Source organism: Aegilops tauschii, chromosome 6 (assembly GCF_002575655.3).
Source record: "Aegilops tauschii subsp. strangulata cultivar AL8/78 chromosome 6, Aet v6.0, whole genome shotgun sequence".
NCBI lineage: Eukaryota > Viridiplantae > Streptophyta > Magnoliopsida > Poales > Poaceae > Aegilops > Aegilops tauschii.
The window spans coordinates 491,082,765-491,104,052 of record NC_053040.3 but is presented as its reverse complement, the minus strand read 5'-3'; the positions used below and the strand labels follow the sequence as shown (position 1 = coordinate 491,104,052).

At 49.6% G+C, this 21,288-nt stretch overlaps 1 protein-coding gene across 1 annotated transcript in view; it reads left to right on the top strand.

The window, feature by feature from the left end:
- Positions 1 to 382: 382 nt before the first annotated feature.
- Positions 383 to 21,288, top strand: part of LOC109749205 (uncharacterized) — a 68,518-nt gene continuing 47,612 nt past the window's right edge. Inside the window, exons 1-2 of the mRNA XM_040393870.1 lie at positions 383 to 496; positions 1,144 to 1,237. Coding sequence (XP_040249804.1) covers positions 383 to 496; positions 1,144 to 1,237 — 208 coding nt within the window. The remainder of the gene's footprint in view (positions 497 to 1,143; positions 1,238 to 21,288) is intronic.

Genomic DNA, 21,288 nt, shown 5'->3' with positions numbered 1-21,288 from the left:
GACGCGGTCGAGCAGGCACTCAAATGTGCCCGGCGCGGCGCTGAGGGAGTGTGGCGTGGAGTCGAGGCATGCGCCGGTTGCTCCGCCGTCGCGTCGTCGCCGTCGAAGCCTCGCCCAGTTTACAGATGAGAAGCTCCTAAGTCGGCCCCCTTCTCCTTGTCCTTGTCTGTCTCCTACGTATTTGAGTTCCACGCGGGAGCCAGCCAGGCCTCTTAGTTTCGGTACAGATTGCACAGGAGATCGAATCGTATTCAGCCTCCACGTCGCCACCAGACCAGCCGGAGGCGGGATCGAATTCCAATCCGCCGCTGTATATCTGCCCGGGCGATCGCTCCGGCTGGAGGGCACGGCAGTCACCAGTTCCCACTCCCAGCCAGACGAGATGAAGATGAAACACCCGTCGCGTCGGAAAACCACTCCCGCGAAAGCGTCGGTGACCAAACCGTTCGTCAAGGGCGCCCCCCGCAGGCGCAGCTCATCGTCCGTCAACGTGCCGGTGAGTTCGTCCGCTTGATATGTTTTCCCTTCCGCTACATCCTCTTAGGTACATCATCACCCGCTGAAAAACAAATAAAATACGGTCCATAATCAGATCTACGTGGGAGCCATGGGGGTGAGTTCCATGTCCTCCCCTCTTTTTCTCTCACCACGAAAGTATCCTTCGTTAGCAACAGGGTCAAGTATATATCCTCTAATAGTTTTGTTAAGTCTTGTTAGATTGAGACTTCGTTATGTCTCAGTCGATGCTATATTTTTTTTATCTTGCACTAAGATTTGTATAATTTTTTTTATTTTTTCCCTTTTTCTTCTTATATATTATATCACTTGACTGAGATTTGTAGACTAAGACCTAACCACACCCATCCTCTAAATATCTATTTTGCTCATGAAACTATCCTTGCTTAGCAACAAAGGGGTAAAATTTCAGTCTTTCACACAGCATCGAGACTGCACACATCTTTAATTAAATACAACTATCAAAAATTTAATTATTATTTTGTACAGGAAAACTATCAAAGCTGCATCTTTGCGTTGTATCTCTGAGACTATCACAGGTTGCGCTTTTCACGCTATCAATATATATTGCATTTTTGACATTGTGATGTGATATCAACTCTGATTTGTTGCAATGCCAAAATGCAGAAAGTCAATCGAGATGATAGGATCAGCAGCTTGCCGGACGACATCTTGCTCAACATCCTCGACCAACTCAATGTACGCGGCGCTGCCACAACCTGCCACCTGTAACACCCCGGATGTAACTTTCCATATTTGTAACTCCAACTCTTGCCATTTTCGGCTATGTGTTATGATATTCCCTCCGTGGTCCGATTTTGTCTTTCGTTTTGCATTTTGTTTTCGTCATGCATCTCATATCATGTCTTCATGTGCATTGCATTTGCATACGTGTTCGTCTCATGCATCCGAGCATTTTCCCCGTTGTCCGTTTTGCAATCCGGCACTCCCACCTCCTCCGGCGCATCCCTCTTGTTTTCTTTTCGTGAGCGGGTGTTGAACATTCTCGGAATGGACCGAGGCTTGTCAAGTGGCCTTGGTATACCACCGGGAGACCACCGGTCAAGTTTCGTTCCATTTGGAGGTCGTTTGGTACTCCAACGGTTAACCGGGTAACCGCAAAGTCCGTTTGTGTGTTGCAGCAACCCCCCCTCAAAACAGCCCAAAACCCCTCTAAGTCACTTCCATGGTCTAGGTCGTTCGATCACGATCGTGTGGGCGAAAACCATGCTCAATTTGGAGCCTCCTAGCTCCCTCTACCTATATATATATCCCTCCCGAAATACATTCGCAGTCCAAACCCTAAAAACTCCTCCCGTCGCCCACCGGACGTGTCCGTACCGCCGCCGGACGAACCCGCCGCCGCCCTCGCCCACTCGCGCGCTGCCACGTGGCGCCGTACACCGCGCGCCGCCGAAGCCCGCCGAAGCCCGCGTCGGGCCCTCCTCGAGCCCGGCTCCCGCGCCCCGCCTCCTTCTTCCTCCCGCGCCGCCGAAGCTCCCCCGCCGCCTGCCGGACTCCGCCGGCTCCGCCCGCCGCCCCATCGCCGGCGCCCCCGCCCGCTCCCGCGGGACCCGTGCCGCGCCGCCCGGGGTCGCCGCCCCTCTCCTCCGCCTCCTCCCGAGCTTCCCCGAGCGACGCCCTCTCCCTCCTCCCTCACCGCGAGCTCCCTCCGGCAAGAGCTCCGGCGAGCTCGAGCTCGAGCCGAGCCGGATCCCGATCGGATCTGGAGACTGCTAGGTTGACTTTTTCTCTCTCCCGATTTCTCGAAGTCCCAGATTCTTACATGATATGCCCCTATTCATTGCATCATAACTCTCTGCATATAGCTCTGTTTCACGCGTGCAATATATCGAAATGTTCGTCTCGTGATGCTCTACATTTTGTTCCATTGTTCCATGTTCATTTGAGTCCATCTTGATGCCCAAATCTCTGGTGCAAGAGTGCTAGTTGCTGTTATCTGTTGTTACTTAGCAGAACTTGGAGATTTGTTAGTTTTGTTGCATTTAATCTGTGCATCTTATGAGTATGAGCTCTACATGTGTTTTGTTGTATGCCATGCCATCTTTCCTGGGGTGTATGCCATGTATTTTTGTGATCTCTGTGATGACTAGCACAAGCATGCAAACTAGGCTCCTTAATGTTTCTGATTTCAGGGACTTAGTGATTTCTGTAAGTCTGTGACTGCTGTTATTTTGTTGCTATGTATCCATGTGGCTACAGAGAGATCCATGCTTATTTTGGTGATGTTCAGTAAGGATGTTTTGTAGATATTATTGTAATTGATCTATTCATGCCCTTGTTTGCAATTATGGAGTGCCATAGCATGGCTCAATCGTGCTCTACTTTTGCTATAAAATATTTCTGGCAGATTGTTTACGTGTTATTCAATTTTGCAAAGCTTGTTGTAGTTGTTCCATACATGCTATGTACTTGCTCTTGCCATGGATAGCGTCATAAACTTGCCATCTTGCTGTAGGTATGCTTGTTTAGTCATGCATTGCTTTGTGGTGAGTGCATCAAGCTCACCAAGATGCTTTCTTATTATTGTTTTTGCCATGCTCTGTTTTCTGCCAAGTCTGAAACATGTTAACGAAACTTGCTATGTTTACATGGTTGCCATCATATCTTCTGGTCCTGTTGAGGATATAGACCTTAGAGTCACCCGGCAGGACGGGCCGGGTTACTCTTCGGATGGTCATTGCCAGAAGCCCGGAGCCAAGTTTCAAGATGATGGGCCAGAGATGGGCTGAGACCCGGATATGGCTTAGGGTCTGTAGTTACAATCATTATTATAGTAGACTTGTAGTGTAAGGCAAGTATAGCTTAGAGTCCGAGCCGGACGATCTTATGAGCCGGCCGGGACTCTAAGGGCTGCTGGGCGTCAGCCTCCCTATATAAAGGGACGACCCGGCAGCGGTTCAAGGGCGACAACAATCTCATTGAGAGCCGGGCATAGCTGTTTAGCTCCCTGGCGATCGTAACCCTGATCAATAACACCTCAAACTGGACGTAGGCTTTCACCTTCACCGTAAGGGGCCGAACCAGTATAAATCCTCGTGTTCCTTGTCCCGCATAACCCCTTCAAGCTTCCTAGTTGCGATGGCTCCACGACTAAGTCCTAGCTCGAGGACATCTGCCGTGACAATTCCACGACAGTTGGCGCCCACCGTGGGGCCAGCGCACGGTGGATTTGAGTTCTTGAAGGGCAGCTTCGAAGGGCTCAAGGGATACGCTGTGGGCCGGATGACCAAGAGTCGTCGCGGCAAGCTCTACATCGACGATGCGGACTGGGGCCCCGACGCCGGCTCAATTGAGTACGGGTACCGGGTCCCCTTTGGCGGAATTCATGTCTTCATTGGCATGATTGGTGAGCCGGGCCCCGAGCCGGATCTCCGCGCCGATCTCATCGAAACGGCTCAGCGCGCACGACCCGCCCGGGCCCGGCCTGCCTTAAGGCGCGTTTTTGTGGGATGCATCCATGGAGGGCCCTCTGATCCATCTGGGTCCGGTGATGAGGCGGCCGCCGGCTCTGACGGCGAGTCGGCCACCGATGAGTCAAACTCGTTGTACCAACTTCAAGATGGTAGGCTCATGGGTTGTTCCGATGGCGACAGTATTCCGGACCTTTTTGAGCCGCCAAGTCAGGTTGGAGTTTTCATGGCCGGTGCGCAGCCTGTTCAGAACCCCGCTGCTGGATCGGGAAACCCGGTGCCTTCTCCGGCTCAGGTGCTGATGGATCTCACGGACAAGATGACGGCCCTGTTAACCGCCACGGTTGACCCGGCGGATCAAGCCCAGCATGATGCGGAGGTGGCACAGTTGAAATTGGATCTGATAAAAGCTAAAGAGGATCTTGCAGCAGAAGGAATCAGGCTGGCTGCGGAGCGGGCGGCTCTCGATGCCCGGACTCAGCTGATTCAGGCGCAGTCCTTCCAACTCACGATGGATCAGAACGCAGCCAATGAGGTCATGAGAAGGAGGCATCAAAAGGCCCAGTCTCGACTCCCGCCGGTTTACGATCCACGCAGTCTCTTCAACGCGCCGGGTGCAGGGTCTAGTAACTCGCCAGGGGTCATTGCACCCGGGGATGGACCCCTTATTCAGCCACGAGTGATGGGGCCTCCCCAGGTGCCCCCTGCCCCGCCTCAGTATGTGCCAATACGCCCGGGTCATTATGATAACCCGCTGGAGAACATGGTAGCTGCGGCAGCACGGCTGGCGGCTCTCCCCGTTGACGGCGATTCTCCGGCGGCCATTGAAACCCGCCGGGTCAGGGAACTCCTGCAGACGGCACTAGCGCAGCAAGAGGCGTACTCCTACAACCGCGACAGGATCCACTCGACCCCTCGTCCAGGCCAGAGCCCGAGTTACAGCCGGCACATGGTCTCAGCAACCGGTTCAAGTAATGTACGACGCCATGACCCGCCCCTGCCCATGGCCCGACTCATAATGGAGCCTTCTACGCAACAGACCAAGCGCGGCAAGAGGCGGAGCAGGCGCCTCAATTGACGGCTTATCAGACCCCCCCGGCTTACCCGACGATGTCCGTTGATGTGGGAATTTCTACCAGGACCGGGGGTGTCCCTTGTTTGGTACCAGCCATCCGTAATGAACGTCTACCTAAGGACTTCAAGGGCCCTAGGAAGGTGCCTAACTATACAGCGGACTTACAACCTGCAGCCTGGATTGAGAGTTATGAGATGGCTATGGAATTGCTGGAGGTCAGTGAGGCGGCCATGGCCAAATATTTCACCATGATGTTAGATGGAACTGCCCGCACGTGGTTGAAAGGGTTACCGCCAAACTCCATTGGGTCTTGGGCTGAGCTGAAAGCCCGGTTCATTCAAAACTTCAAAGATACCTGCAGGCAATCTATGTCAATTGTGGATTTGACTAACTGTAAGCAGCAGGAGGGTGAGTCCACGACCCATTGGGTTCGCCGGGTCAAGGAGATCATACATTCATCAGATAAGATGGATGCCGGCTCTGCAGTCTTAATGTTGGAACAGAACTGTCGCTTTGTGCCCCTTAAGATGAAACTCGGACGGCTTAAACGCGACTGCACCGATATGGGTACGCTGATGGCGGCTCTTGTTAAGTACGCCGATTCCGATGGTACCAAGGATCCCCCTTCAGATGATGAAAGGACAGGGAAGGGAAAGAAGAACGGCAATGGCAAGGGTCCTCAGTTTAACCCGGGGAACCAAGGAGGAGGCAAGCGTAAGGCCGATGGCAGCCTAGAGTTTGTAGCCAACGCCAACTCTCAAGGGAATAACCAGCGACGCAAGGGGAGGCCCCCTCCCCGAGGCGGCGGGTCAGGTCCAACGCTGGAGCAGCTGTTGAATGAACCTTGCCCAAGGCATGGCTCTAGAGAGAAGCCCGCGACTCATTTGTGGAAGGATTGCGCGATCATGAAGGCCTTTAAGAGTTACAATGGCCCGGGCGGCGGCTCAGGCGCCGGCGGCGGCTCAAATTCCGGTCCTCAGAACGGTCAAGGGGGCTTTAACCAACAGTCTGGTCAGGGTCATCAACAACAGCAGGGGGGTTATCAGACCAACCCAAAGCAGCTTAGCGGGGGACAGTATCATGTGTTCACCACTAGTTTGTGCAAACGAGACGAGAAGCTTCACAAAAGGGCTGTTAATGCTGTTGAGCCGGCGGTTCCACGCTACTTGCGGTGGTCTGAGCAGCCTATAGTGTGGAGTAGGGAGAATCACCCTCCCCGGGTGGATAACCCGGGCCACTTGGCCTTAGTGGTGGCTCCTCAGGTGGGAGGCTATAAGTTCACAAAGGTGCTCATGGATGGAGGCAGCAGCATCAATATCCTCTATTATGAGACTTTCCGTCGTATGGGGCTAGTCGATAAGAACCTCAGCCAGTCAAACACTATCTTCCATGGCGTGGTACCCGGTAAGTCGGCTTATCCAGTTGGCAAGATCGAATTGGAAGTGGCTTTTGGGGATGAGAACAACTACAGGGTGGAGAAGCTGACCTTTGAGGTGGTCAAGATAAGAAGTCCATACCATGCTATATTTGGACGGCCGGCTTATGCCAAGTTCATGGCACGGCCGTGCTATTTGTACTTACAGCTCAAAATGCCGGGTCACAACGGGACTATTACGGTTCACGGCAGCCGAAAGGTGGCTCTAGAGTGCGAGGAAGGCGACGCGGCTTATGCAGAGTCTGTTTGTGCTGCAGAGGAGTTGAAGTTTTACAAGGACAATGTTGACCCAACAGATATGACCTCTCTGAAAAAGCCAACCACGGAGAATGAACCAGCAATGAAATTTAAATCAGCTGATGAGACTAAACTTGTTGATTTTGTTCCAGGTGACTCGTCTCAGCAGTTTAGCATCAGTGCAAATCTGGACCCGAAATAGGAAAGCGCGCTCATCGAGTTCATCCGTGAGAATAGGGACATCTTCGCGTGGAAACCTTCTGACATGCCAGGTGTACCTAGAGAACTCGCTGAGCACACTCTCAATGTTGATCCAAAATTTAAGCCGGTCAGACAGTTCCTTCGACGGTTTAACGAAGAGAGGCGGAAAGCTATTGGTGAAGAAGTGGCTCGGCTCTTGGCGGCCGGGTTCATTGTTGAAGTTTTTCACCCGGAGTGGTTGGCTAACCCGGTGCTCGTACTCAAGAAGAACGGCACCTGGCGGATGTGTGTGGACTACACGGACTTGAACAAGGCGTGTCCGGCTGATCCTTTTGCTCTCCCCCGTATTGATCAAGTCATTGATGCTACGGCAGGTTGTGCACGTCTAAGTTTCTTGGATGCTTATTCAGGGTATCATCAGATTAAAATGGCAGTTAAGGACCAGGAGAAGACGGCGTTCATCACTCCCTTTGGAGCCTTCTGCTATGTGTCTATGCCGTTTGGGCTCAAGTGTGCACAGGCGACTTACCAGCGTTGTGTGCAGAACTGTCTTCATAAACAGATCGGACGCAATGTTCACGCTTACGTGGACGATATTGTGGTTAAATCCATCAAAGAGGAAACCCTGATAGATGATTTAAGGGAAACCTTTGATAATCTCCGGGTCTATAAGATGATGCTTAACCCGGCCAAGTGTGTCTTTGGTGTTCCTGCAGGCAAACTATTGGGCTTCTTGGTTTCTGACAGAGGCATTGAGGCTAACCCGGAGAAGATCAAGGCTATCACCTCCCTAGCTAAGCCGGCATGTATAAATGATGTTCAGCGTTTGGCGGGTCGCATCGCTGCTTTAAGCCGGTTTATAAGCCGTTTGGGTGAGAAAGCTATGCCCCTATATCAGTTGATGAAGAAAACTGATAACTTTATCTGGAATGATGCAGCCAATACCGCTTTTGAGGATTTGAAAAAGCAACTGGCAGAGCCCCCCGTCCTTGCTGCTCCGGTTGATAAGGAGCCCTTGCTACTATATGTGGCGGCAAACGCACGAGCCGTTAGCGTGGCTATTGTAGTGGAGCGCAAGGAGGCGGGTAAGGAGCATCCGGTTCAGCGGCCGATTTATTATGTCAGCGAGGTGCTCATTGAGTCCAAGCAGCGGTACCCGCATTGGCAGAAGCTCGTATACGGTGTGTTCATGGCGAGCCGGAAGCTCAAACATTATTTTCAGGGTCATCCCGTCACTGTGGTCAGTTCTGCCCCTCTTGGTGATATTATCTAGAACAGAGAGGCTACAGGGAGAATTGCTAAGTGGGCTATGGAACTTGGACCTCATGGCCTCAAATATGTGCCACACACTGCTGTTAAATCTCAGGCTTTGGTGGATTTCATCAATGATTGGACGGAGTCTCAAGTGCCTGAGCAAAAGCCGGATAACACTTATTGGACTATCCACTTCGATGGGTCCAGACAGTTGGAGGGCTCGGGGGCTGGTGTTGTATTGGCTTCCCCTAAAGGTGACAAGTTCCATTATGTGCTACGGTTGATGTTTCCTTGCACTAACAATGCGGCTGAATACGAGGCTTTGCTCCACGGTCTTCGGGTGGCTAAGGAGATGAGCTTAAGCCGGGTAAGGTGCTTTGGTGACTCAGACTTGGTGGCTCAACAAGTATCAGGCACTTGGGATTCTAAGGATCCTCTCATGGCGGCTTATCGCCGCGAGGTTGATGCCATTGCTGGGCATTTCCAGGGATACCAAGTGGAGCACATTGATTGCAGGAAGAACGAGGCGGCTGATGCTTTAAGCCGGCTAGGCTCGCAGCGAAAGCCGGTGCCGCCTAACACTTTCCTGGATGTCCTGTATAACCCCTCGGTTAAGTTGCCTACAGAAGAGGACTTGGCTATCCTTGACCCGGAGGCACGACTGGTGGCGGCTCTTCATGTCATACCAGACTGGACAATGCCATATCTGGCTTATATAACCCGGGGAGAGTTGCCTGAGGATGAAACTCTGGCCAGGCAAATAACCCGGCGGGCTAAGTCAATGATTGTTATTGATGGCGAGTTGCATCATCGCAGTGTTTCAGGGGCATTTCAGCGTTGTATCTCCCCTGAGGAAGGTCAGGAGATCTTGCGCGAGATCCATGAAGGGGATTGTGGTCATCATGCCGGTTCAAACTCTTGTGGCCATGGCTTTCCGTCATGGTTTTTATTGGCTGACGGCCCACGCTGATGCAGAGGACTTGGTCAGTAAGTGTGATGGTTGCCAAAGGTTCTCACGACGGGCTCACGTGCCGGCTCAGGAGTTGAGGATGATCCCGATCACTTGGCCCTTTGCGGTCTGGGGGCTTGATATGGTTGGGCCTTTTAAACGGTCCAAGGATAAGAAGACCCACCTCTTGATGGCCGTTGACAAATTCACAAAGTGGGTGGAGGCTGAGCCAGTTAGCAAGTGTGATGCAGCCATGACGGTTCAATTTATGAAAAAGGTGATTTTCCGCTTCGGCTTTCCGCACAGCATCATAACTGACAATGGCACCAATTTATCCAAGGGCGCTATGGAAGAGTTTTGTCAACGAGAGCATATCCGACTTGATGTTTCCTCAGTGGCTCATCCCCAATCCAATGGTCAAGCTGAGAGAGCTAACCAGGAGATTCTGAAGGGCATCAAGCCCCGGCTTTTGGTCCCTTTGCAACGGACGCCGGGTTGTTGGGTGGAGGAGTTGCCCTCCGTCTTATGGAGCATCAACACTACTCCTAACAGGTCTACTGGCTTCACGCCTTTCTTCATGGTTTATGGAGCAGAAGCAGTCCTCCCCAGCGACATCCGTCACGATTCACCTCGTGTGGCGGCTTATGTTGAGACGGATAATGAACAGGCGCGCCAAGATGCTCTGGACTTGTTGGACGGACAACGTGATGTGGCAGCAGCCCGTTCAGCGATTTACCAACAGGACCTGCGCCGTTATCATAGCCGCCGGGTGAAATCCCGGGTCTTCCAGGAAGGCGAACTTGTGCTCCGGCTCATCCAGGATCAAACAGATGCACACAAATTATCCCCACCTTGGGAAGGGCCCTTTGTGGTCAGTAAGAACTTGCACAACGGGTCATATTACCTCATTGATATTCGGGAACATAAAGATTCGCGTAAATCTGAGGAGGAGACCCGTCGGCCGTGGAATATAGCTCAGCTTCGGCCTTACTACACTTGAGCTACCGGCTCTCGTGGTGTACATATTTATCTCAGACATGTATATATTATGATAAGCAATAAAGCAGGGCCTCTGTCCATTTTTCTCCTCCAATTATGCGTGTGTTATTTTTTACATGCTGATTTAAAGGAGGATCCGGCTTATGCTCATATTTGAGTCTAGCCGTAAGCAGTAAGGTCACTTGGGGGCTTCCTGTTCAAACATGGGTCGTATTCGAACCAAAGAGAACATAGCTGTCGATACCCACTTGATTGGCAAAGTGCCGAGCTCATTGGGAAGTTAACTTTGGTCATATTTGAATCACAGTTTAACCCCTCTGAGAACCGACGTGGATCGTATTCGAATCAGCGTCGTTAAACAATTTTAAGAATCACTTGGGGGCTTCCTATTCAAACATGGGTCGTATTCGAACCAAAGAGAACATAGCTGTCGGTACCCTCTTGATTGGCATCGCCACACCCACTGGGGGCCATATGATCGTATCCGAATCTTGGCTTAACCCCTTTTGGGCTGGGTCTCTGGTCGTATTCGAACTGGAAGCCCCTAAGTTCTGATTTATCACAAGTTTACTCTGATTATGACAAAGTGTGCATGGCCGGGTTTCACTTGCCGGCTTAATTTTGGGTTTATCTTGTTAATTGAACATCATGGATGTCGTCAAGGCAAGTCAATTAGAGTTAAGATACCAACCGTGCTACCCGGGTTATTTAATCCGGAAGTATGCTTACAGGCCGTTAAGTGTGTTATCACGGCTATGTTCAGAGTGTAACTAAGGACCAGTCCTTTTTGATTCATATTCCGGGTTATCCATCTCAAACACCTGATTCTCAGGGTGGTAAGCCGCCTTGAGACTTGTGATTTGCCTTTCTATGCAGATACTTAAAGGCACCTTTTAAGGTTGAGAAGGACAAAGGGATAATTATGACCTGGAGGAACACCAAAAGGATAACTTCACGGGTTTTCAGCATTCATTACATGCACGATGGCATGGCAGAGATAAATTGTTGCACCTATTCTATTACAAAATTCATCAAGACTCAAGGATGGAGCGTTGTTCGGTGAACCGCCAACCGCCTTATGATGCCTGCTGAGTTGAAGTCCCCGGCTCGTTCCTGTCTTCTGCTCCGGCTGATCCCAAGACCTCGAAGGTTGATGACTTCCAGTCGATGCCGCTGAGAGCTTCGAACTGGGCTTCTTCGTCGATTAACCCGGCCGGGTCAATCTCCGGGGCGAAGGTGTGCTGACGAGCCGGAGGGATCAGATTGAGAGCTTCATAGCGAGGGGTTGGAATCCTCTGATTCTCCGCATTGTACCCCGGCTGATACTTGGTTAAATCGGTGTCATTCCCGATGATGGTGGCCACCGGGCGTACAGCCTTCACACATGCCGCGAAGTCCTTCTGGTCGAAGGCTGAGCCGTCTTCCTTCAGGCTTGGGTAACCCAGGGCGATGTCTGCTGGGTCTAGCTCCGGCAGGAATGCTTTGGCCCGGCTCAGCGCGGCAATTGCTCCGGCTCTTGCGGACGCTCGGCGTAGCTCCTGGATCCGCTGCGGCAGAACAGCGAGCCGGCGCAGGACTTTGGCCAGATGGGTTGGCACCTCGTTGGATAGGGCCACCACAGGTAAGGCGCGCTGTGACCCGATGTAGAGTTGTTCCACCAGGGTGTACACGGCCTTTAACTTAGTGACCACGCTCTGGTTGAGGTTGGCACTCCTGGGACCTGTTTCACAAGATCAGATAAGCCGGTGACAAGGATGAATCATAACATATACAGACTTGATGAAAGCCGGTGAGGCGACTTACCGAAGATAGCAGCCACCATTTGGGAAACCTGGCGCTTTAGGCCGGAGAGCTCAGCGGTCTTCTCAGTGAGGGCCTTCTCCGCCTGTTCTGCCCGGGTCACCAGTGCGGCCTTCTCCTCAGCCCAGGCCTTCCGCTCAGCATCAAATTCGGTCTTCAGTTTCTCTTGAGCGGCGATGCTGGAGACAAACTTGGCGTTTGCCTTCCGGGTCTCCATCTCCTGTGTCTTCAGCCGGCTCTTGAGATCCGCAAGGTCCGACTCTAATTTCTTGCCAACAGCCTGCATATATTTCCGGGTTATTAACAGTCATTATATAAGTCCCAAGCGCTTTCCAAGCAAAGACACTTGGCACTTGGGGGCTAATGCATATTGAACGTATCTATCTACGTACTGCCGGCTCAGTTCAGTAAGCCGGGACCTAAATCTACAACATACTCAAGTGTAAGTCGTCGACTTGGGGGCTAGCATGACAAGGGTCACTATGCAGAAAGTAAGAAGACAGCAGAAGGATACCTCAGATTTTTGTTGGATCTGGTTGACCATGGCGATCTCGGCGTCCTGGCTCTTGTGAACTTGGCTGATGTAGCCAGAGACGAGCTCTCCAATGCTCAAGTCGGTGTAGCTGGAGAGGTCCAGATTCACCCGGTGGGGCTGCAGCAACTCCCCCTTCGCGGAGCATTTGGCCAGCACGGTCGGTCTCCCCGGCTCAACATACTCCGTCCGGGTAATTACCACGTCCGGGTCGTCAGCTGGTGGGGCTGAGCCGGAGGCCTCCGGGTTAACCGACCCTTCGGTCGTTGTCTTGGTAGTCGGGGCAGGGGCTTCAGGCGCCGTGTCCATGGGAATGGTGGCTTCTGGGGCGGAGGCAGCTGGCGGCTCTTGAGCCGTCGCCTCCGGCTCAGGCAAGTCTGGCACTTCGGCTGACCTGGTCTTCTTTGCTCTTTTGGTGAGCTTTGCCTGGGCACTGAAAAGGCAGAAGTGTTAGGCATACAAAGAGTAAGTACAGACAGATAATGTAAGGGAATTGTTATTACCCGGGTGCAGTCTTGAAGGCCGGCAGACTTGACTGCATGGAGTCACCCGAAGAGGGGGAGGTCTCCTGATAATTGGAGTCAGAAGAATTGGGTACCCAAAGGAGGCGAAATGGATATGAAACATCTACCGCAGCGGTTCTACACAGAGTTAAGATCAAGAGAAGGGTGGTAAAAAACAAAACTACCGCAGGCCGCAACGAACTATGACGAACTGGAGGAACCCTACTGTAGATCTACTCTACGGGGTGGTGAGAACTTACCGGAGCTGAAGAGGTGCGGGAGTCGCCGCCGTTTGTCTGGTCCGGGTCAGGGTGATGCAGCGGCCAAGGTTGACGAAGGTCGGAGGCGAGACGACGGCGGTGGAGCACGAGCTCGGGCAGAGGAGCGACGGCGCGAGGAGGAAGAAAGAGAGCGTGAGAAGAAAGTGTTGGGCCGGCCTATTTATAAGGAAGAGTCATAAGTGGGCGCGAGATTCAAGGAGACCACGGCGTGGTTATCTCCCCCTCACGATGCCTCGATTTTCGGAATAACAGTAAAGGCAAAGATCCGTTGCGGATCTGGCGGAGTAAAAAACGGACTTAATGGAGGATGACGTCACGACGGATTATCCGGAGTCCAGAGGATGACGTCACTCCGGGTTATGGCTTTCATATGAATGGTAAGCCGGAGATTTTTTCTTTCGGCAGAGTTGAAGATTGACGCGAGCCGGCTCAAGTCAATCTGGGGCCTAATGTTGAGGATATAGACCTTAGAGTCACCCGCCAGGAGGGGCCGGGTTACTCTTCGGATGGTCATTGCCAGAAGCCCGGAGCCAAGTTTCAAGATGATGGGCCAGAGATGGGCTGAGACCCGGATATGGCTTAGGGCCTGTAGTTACAATCATTATTATAGTAGACTTGTAGTGTAAGGCAAGTATAGCTTAGAGTCCGAGCCGGACGATCTTATGAGCCGGCCGGGACTCTAAGGGCTGCTGGGCGTCAGCCTCCCTATATAAAGGGACGACCCAGCAGCGGTTCAAGGGCGACAACAATCTCATTGAGAGCCGGGCATAGCTGTTTAGCTCCCTGGCGATCGTAACCCTGATCAATAACACCTCAAACTGGACGTAGGCTTTCACCTTCACCGTAAGGGGCCGAACCAGTATAAATCCTCGTGTTCCTTGTCCCGCATAACCCCTTCAAGCTTCCTAGTTGCGATGGCTCCACGACTAAGTCCTAGCTCGAGGACATCTGCCGTGACAATTCCACGACAGGTCCCTTTTGGCTTATGGTCAGTAAGGGACTTTTGTCATATGCATTTAGTAGAATACTTCCATGCCTTGCTTTTCTATGTTAATTTCCTGTAGCATGTTGATTTTGTGCTCTGAACATTGCTACCTGATGCTGTTTCAGTCATGTCCAGTAATTTCACCAAGTCTGTGAACCTGTTATCTTTTGCACTTTTGCCATGCTTGTTTGAACCTGTTATGTTGTGATCTAGCCGTAGCTCAGTGTTCATCTTTTGTCAAGCATCTCCTGTATATTACTGTCATATGCTTTGTTGCTATGTTGGAGTGCTGTAGCATTGTTACTTGTTGCATTCTAAGTGGTATCATGCTGTTTAATCTCAGATTCGTGTCATTTTTGTTTTGCTTGCCATTTGCAAACCGTGCATCCGTTTGTTGGGGAACGTAGTAATTTCAAAAAAAATTCCTACGCACACGCAAGATCATGGTGATGCATAGCAACGAGAGGGGAGAGTGTTGTCCACGTACCCTCGTAGACCGACAGCGGAAGCGTTATCACAACGCGGTTGATGTAGTCGTACGTCTTCACGATCCGACCGATCAAGTACCGAACGTACGACACCTCCGAGTTCAGCACACGTTCAGCTCGATGACGTCCCTCGAACTCCGATCCAGCCGAGTGTTGAGGGAGAGTTTCGTCAGCACGACGGCGTGGTGACGATGATGATGTTCCACCGACGCAGGGCTTCGCCTAAGCTCCGCAACGGTATTATCGAGGTGTAATATGGTGGAGGGGGCACCACACACGGCTAAGAGATCTCAAGGATCAATTGTTGTGTCTATGGGGTGCCCCCCTACCCCGTATATAAAGGAGCAAGGAGGAGGCAGCCGGCCAAGGGGAGAGGCGCGCCAAAGGGGGGAGTCCTACTCCCACCGGGAGTAGGACTCCTCCTTTCCTTGTGGGAGTAGGAGAAGGGAAGGGGGAAGGAGAAAGAAGGAAGGGTGCGGCCCCCTTCCCTAGTCCAATTCGGACCAGACCATGGGGAGGGGTGCGGCCACCTTTTGAGGCCTTCCTCTCCTTTCCCGTATGGCCCATTAAGGCCCAATACGAATTCCCGTAACTCTCCGGTACTCCGCAAAATACCCGAATTACTCGGAACCTTTCCGAAGTCCGAATATAGTCGTCCAATATATCGATTTTTACGTCTCGACCATTTCGAGACTCCTCGTCATATCCCCGATCTCATCCGGGACTCCGAACTCCTTCGGTACATCAAAACTCAATAAAACTGTCATCGAAATGTTAAGCGCGCGGACCCTACGGGTTCGAGAACTATGTAGACATGACCGAGACACGTCTCCGGTCAATAACCAATAGCGGGACCTGGATGCCCATATTGGCTCCCACATATTCTACGAAGATCTTTATCGGTCAGACCGCATAACAACATACGTTGTTCCCTTTGTCACCGGTATGTTACTTGCCCGAGATTTGATCGTCGGTATCTCGATACCTAGTTCCATCTCGTTATCGGCAAGTCTCTTTACTCGTTCCGTAACACACATCCCGCAACTAACTCATTAGTCACAATGCTTGCAAGGCTTATAGTGATGTGCATTACCGAGTGGGCCCAGAGATACCTCTCCGACAATCGGAGTGACAAATCCTAATCTCGAAATACGCCAACCCAACAAGTACCTTTGGAGACACCTGTAGAGCACCTTTATAATCACTCATTTACGTTGTGACGTTTGGTAGCACACAAAGTGTTCCTCCGGTAAACGGGAGTTGCATAATCTCATAGTCATAGGAACATGTATAAGTCATGAAGAAAGCAATAGCAACATACTAAACGATCGAGTGCTAAGCTAACGGAATGGGTCAAGTCAATCACGTCATTCTCCTAATAAGGTAATCTCGTTAATCAAATGACAACTGATGTCTATGGCTAGGAAACATAACCATCTTTGATTAACGAGCTAGTCAAGTAGAGGCATACTAGTGACACTCTGTTTGTCTATATATTCACACATGTATTATGTTTCCGGTTAATGCAATTCTAGCATGAATAATAAACATTTATCATGATACAAGGAAATAAATAATACTTTATTATTGCCTCTAGGGCATATTTCCTTCACCGTTTCCGGTGATCTTTATATCGATTTCAACCGAAATCATCTCATCTTTCCAGTGGCATGCTTGGTTTGCCAAGTTACTGCCTAGTTCATCATTTTCCTTCCGGAGCACGCATATGCATCGCATATCATATCTTGCATATCATTCATGTATTGCATCATGTTGCTTGTGCCTTTCCCGTGATTGATATTGTGGTTCCGTTGCTTGTGCTCTTGTTTTGGGTAGAGCTGGGAGACGAGTTCGTGAACGAGGAACCTGTTGAGTACGCTTACGAGGATCAAGCTTTCGACAACTCTGAGAACCTTGCAGGCAAGATGACCATACCCTCGAAATCACTTGTATCTTTGCTTTGCTAGTTGTTCGTTCTATTGCCATGCTGCGCTACCTACCACTTGCTATATCATGCCTCCCATATTGCCATGTCAGCCTCTAACCATCCTTCCCTAGCAAACCGTTGTTTGGCTAAGTTACCGCTTTTGCTCAGCCGTTCTTATAGCGTTGCTAGTTGCAGGTGAAGTTGAAGTGTGTTCCATGTTGGAACATGGATATGTTGGGATATCACAATATCTCTTATTTAATTAATGCATCTATATATTTGGTAAAGAGCGGAAGGCTCGGCCTTATGCCTGGTGTTTTGTTCCACTCTTGCCGCCCTAGTTTCCATCATACCGGTATTATGTTCCTTGAGTTTGCGTTCCTTACGCGGTTGGGTGATTTATGAGACCCCCTTGACAGTTCGCCTTGAATAAAACTCCTCCAGCAAGGCCCAACCTTGGTTTTACCATTTGCCACCTAAGCCTTTTCCCCCGGGTTTTCGCGAGCCCGAGGGTCATCTTTATTTTAACCCCCCCGGGCCAGTGCTCCTTCGAGTGTTGGTCCGAACTAAGTAGACTACGGGGCCCCCTCGTGGAAACTCGAGGTCTGGTTTTACTCGTAGGATGTCTCATCCGGTGTTACCCTGAGAACGAGATATGTGTGTTGGGGAACGTAGTAATTTCAAAAAAATTACTACGAACACGCAAGATCATGGTGATGCATAGCAACGAGAGGGGAGAGTGTTATCCATGTACCCTCGTAGACCGAAAGCGGAAGCGTTAACACAACGCGGTTGATGTAGTCGTACGTCTTCACGATCCGACCGATCAAGTACCAAATGCACGGCACCTCCGAGTTCAGCACACGTTCAGCTCGATGACGTCCCTCGAACTCTGATCCAGCCGAGTGTTGAGGGAGAGTTTCATCAGCACGACGGCGTGGTGACGATGATGATGTTCTACCGACGCAGGGCTTCGCCTAAGCTCCGCAACGATATTATCGAGGTGTAATATGGTGGAGGGGGGCACCGCACACGGCTAAAATATCGAATATCAATTGTGTGTCTATGGGGTGCCCCCTGCCCCCGTATATAAAGGAGCAAGGGGGAGGCGGCCGGCCAAGGGGAGAGGCGCGCCAAGAGGGGAGTCCTACTCCCATTGGGAGTAGGACTCCTCCTTTCCTTGTTGGAGTAGGAAAAGGGAAGGCAGAAGGAGAAAGAAGGAAGGGGGCGCCCCCCCTCCCTAGTCCAATTCGGACTAGTCCATGGGGAGGGGTGCGGCCTCCCTTTGGGGCCTTTCTCTCCTTTCCCGTATGGCCCATTAAGGCCCAATACGAATTCCCGTAACTCTCCGGTACTCCGAAAAATACCCGAATCACTCGGAACCTTTCCGAAGTCCGAATATAGTCGTTCAATATATCGATCTTTACGTCTCGGCCATTTTGAGACTCCTCGTCATGTCCCCGATCTCATCCGGTACTCCGAACTCCTTCGGTACATCAACATACATAAACTCATAATAAAACTGTCATCATAACGTTAAGCGTGCGGACCCTACGGGTTCGAGAACTATGTAGACATGACCGAGACACCTCTCCGGTCAATAACCAATAGCGGAACCTGGATGCTCATATTGGTTCCCACATATTCTACAAAGATCTTTATCGGTCAGACCGCATAACAACATACGTTGTTCCCTTTGTCATCGGTATGTTACTTGCCCGAGATTCGATCGTCGGTATCTCGATACCTAGTTCAATCTCGTTACCGGCAAGTCTCTTTACTCATTCCGTAATACATCATCCCGCAACTAACTCATTGGTCACAATGCTTGCAAGGCTTATAGTGATGTGTATTACTGAGTGGGCCCAGAGATACCTCTCCGACACTCGGGGTGACAAATCCTAATCTCGAAATACGCCAACCCAACAAGTACCTTTGGAGACACCTGTGGAGAACCTTTATAATCACCCAGTTACGTTGTGACGTTTGGTAGCACACAAAGTGTTCCTCCGGTAAACGGGAGTTGCATAATCTCATAGTCATAGGAACATGTATAAGTCATGAAGAAAGCAGTAGCAACATACTAAACGATCGAGTGCTAAGCTAACGGAATGGGTCAAGTCAATCACGTCATTCTCCTAATGAGGTGATCCCGTTAATCAAATGACAACTCATGTCTATGGCTAGGAAACATAACCATCTTTGATTAACGAGCTAGTCAAGTAGAGGCATACTAGTGACACTCTGTTTGTCTATGTATTCACACATGTATTATGTTTCCGGTTAATACAATTCTAGCATGAATAATAAACATTTATCATGATATAAGGAAATAAATAATAACTTTATTATTGCCTCTAGGGCATATTTCCTTCAGTCTCCCACTTGCACTAGAGTCAATAATCTAGTTCACATCGCCATGTGATTTAACATCAATAATTCACATCACCATGTGATTAACACCCATAGTTCACATTGTCATGTGACCAACACCCAAAGGGTTTACTAGAGTCAATAATCTAGTTCACATCGCTATGTGATTAACACCCAAAGAGTACTAAGGTGTGATCATGTTTTGCTTGTGAGATAATTTTAGTCAACGGGTCTGTCACATTCAGATCCGTAAGTATTTTGCAAATTTCTATGTCTACAATGCTCTGCACGGAGCTACTCTAGCTAATTGCTCCCACTTTCAATATGTATCTAGACCGAGACTTAGAGTCATCTAGATTAGTGTCAAAACTTGCATCGACGTAACCCTTTACGACGAACCTTTTGTCACTTCCATAATCGAGAAACATATCCTTATTCCACTAAGGATAATTTTGACCGCTGTCCAGTGATCTACTCCTAGATCACTATTGTACTCCCTTGCCAAAATCAGTGTAGGGTATACAATAGATCTGGTACACAGCATGGCATACTTTATAGAACCTATGGCCGAGGCATAGGGAATGACTTTCATTCTTTTTCTATCTTCTGCCGTGGTCGGGCTTTGAGTCATACTCAATTTCACACCTTGTAACATAGGCAAGAAACTCTTTCTTTGACTGTTCCATTTTGAACCACTTCAAAATCTTGTTAAGGTATGTATTCATTGAAAAAACTTATCAAGCGTCTTGATCTATCTCTATAGATCTTGATGCTCAATATGTAAGCAGCTTCACCGAGGTCTTTCTTTGAAAAACTCCTTTCAAACACTCCTTTATGCTTTGCAGAATAATTCTACATTATTTCCGATCAACAATATGTCATTCACATATACTTGTCAGAAATGCTGTAGTGCTCGCACTCACTTTTTGTAAATACAGGCTTCACCGCAAGTCTGTATAAAACTATATCGTTTGATCAACTTATCAAAGCGTATATTCCAACTCCGAGATGCTTGCACCAGTCCATAGATGGATCGCTGGAGCTTGCATATTTTGTTAGCACCTTTAGGATTGACAAAACCTTCTGGTTGCATCATATACAACTCTTCTTTAATAAGTCCATTAAGGAATGCAGTTTTGTTTATCCATTTGCCAGATTTCATAAAATGCGGCAATTGCTAACATGATTCGGACAGACTTAAGCATAGATACGAGTGAGAAACTCTCATCGTAGTCAACACCTTTAAACTTGTCGAAAACCTTTTGCGACAATTCTACCTTTGTAGATAGTAACACTACTATCAGCGTCCGTCTTCCTCTTGAAGATCCATTTAATCTCAATGGCTCGCCGATCATTGGGCAAGTCAATCAAAGTCCATACTTTGTTCTCATACATGGATCTCATCTCAGGTTTCATGGCCTCAAGCCATTTTGCGGAATCTGGGCTCACCATCGCTTCTTCATAGTTCGTAGGTTCGTCATGGTCAAGTAACATGACCTCCAGAACAGGATTACCATACCACTCTGGTGCGGATCTTACTCTGGTTGACCTACGAGGTTCAGTAATAACTTGATCTGAAGTTCCATGATCATCATCATTAACTTCCTCACTAATTGGTATAGGCGTCACAGAAACTGGTTTCTACGATGAACTACTTTCCAATAAGGGAGCAGGTACAATTACCTCATCAAGTTCTACTTTCCTCCCACTCACTTCTTTCGAGAGAAACTCCTTCTCTAGAAAGGATCCATTCTTAGCAACGAATGTCTTGCCTTCGGATCTGTGATAGAAGGTGTACCCAACTGTCTCCTTTGGGTATCCTATGAAGACACATTTCTCCGATTTGGGTTTGAGCTTATCAGGATGAAACCTTTTCACATAAGCATCGCAACCCCAAACTTTAAGAAACGACAACTTTGGTTTCTTGCCAAACCACAGTTCATAAGATGTCGTCTCAACGGATTTAGATGGTACCCTATTTAACGTGAATGTAGCTGTCTCTAATGCATAACCCCAAAACGATAGTGGTAGATCGGTAAGAGACATCATAGATTGCACTATATCCAATAAAGTACGGTTATGATGTTCGGACACACCATTATGCTGCGGTGTTCCAGGTGGCACGAATTTGTGAAACTATTCCACTTTGTTTTAATTGAAGACCAAACTCGTAACTCAAATATTTGTCTCCGCGATCAGATCGTAGAAACCTTATTTTCTTTCACGATGATTTTCCACTTCACTTTGAAATTCTTTGAACTTTTCAAATGCTTCAGACTTATGTTTCAACAAGTAGATA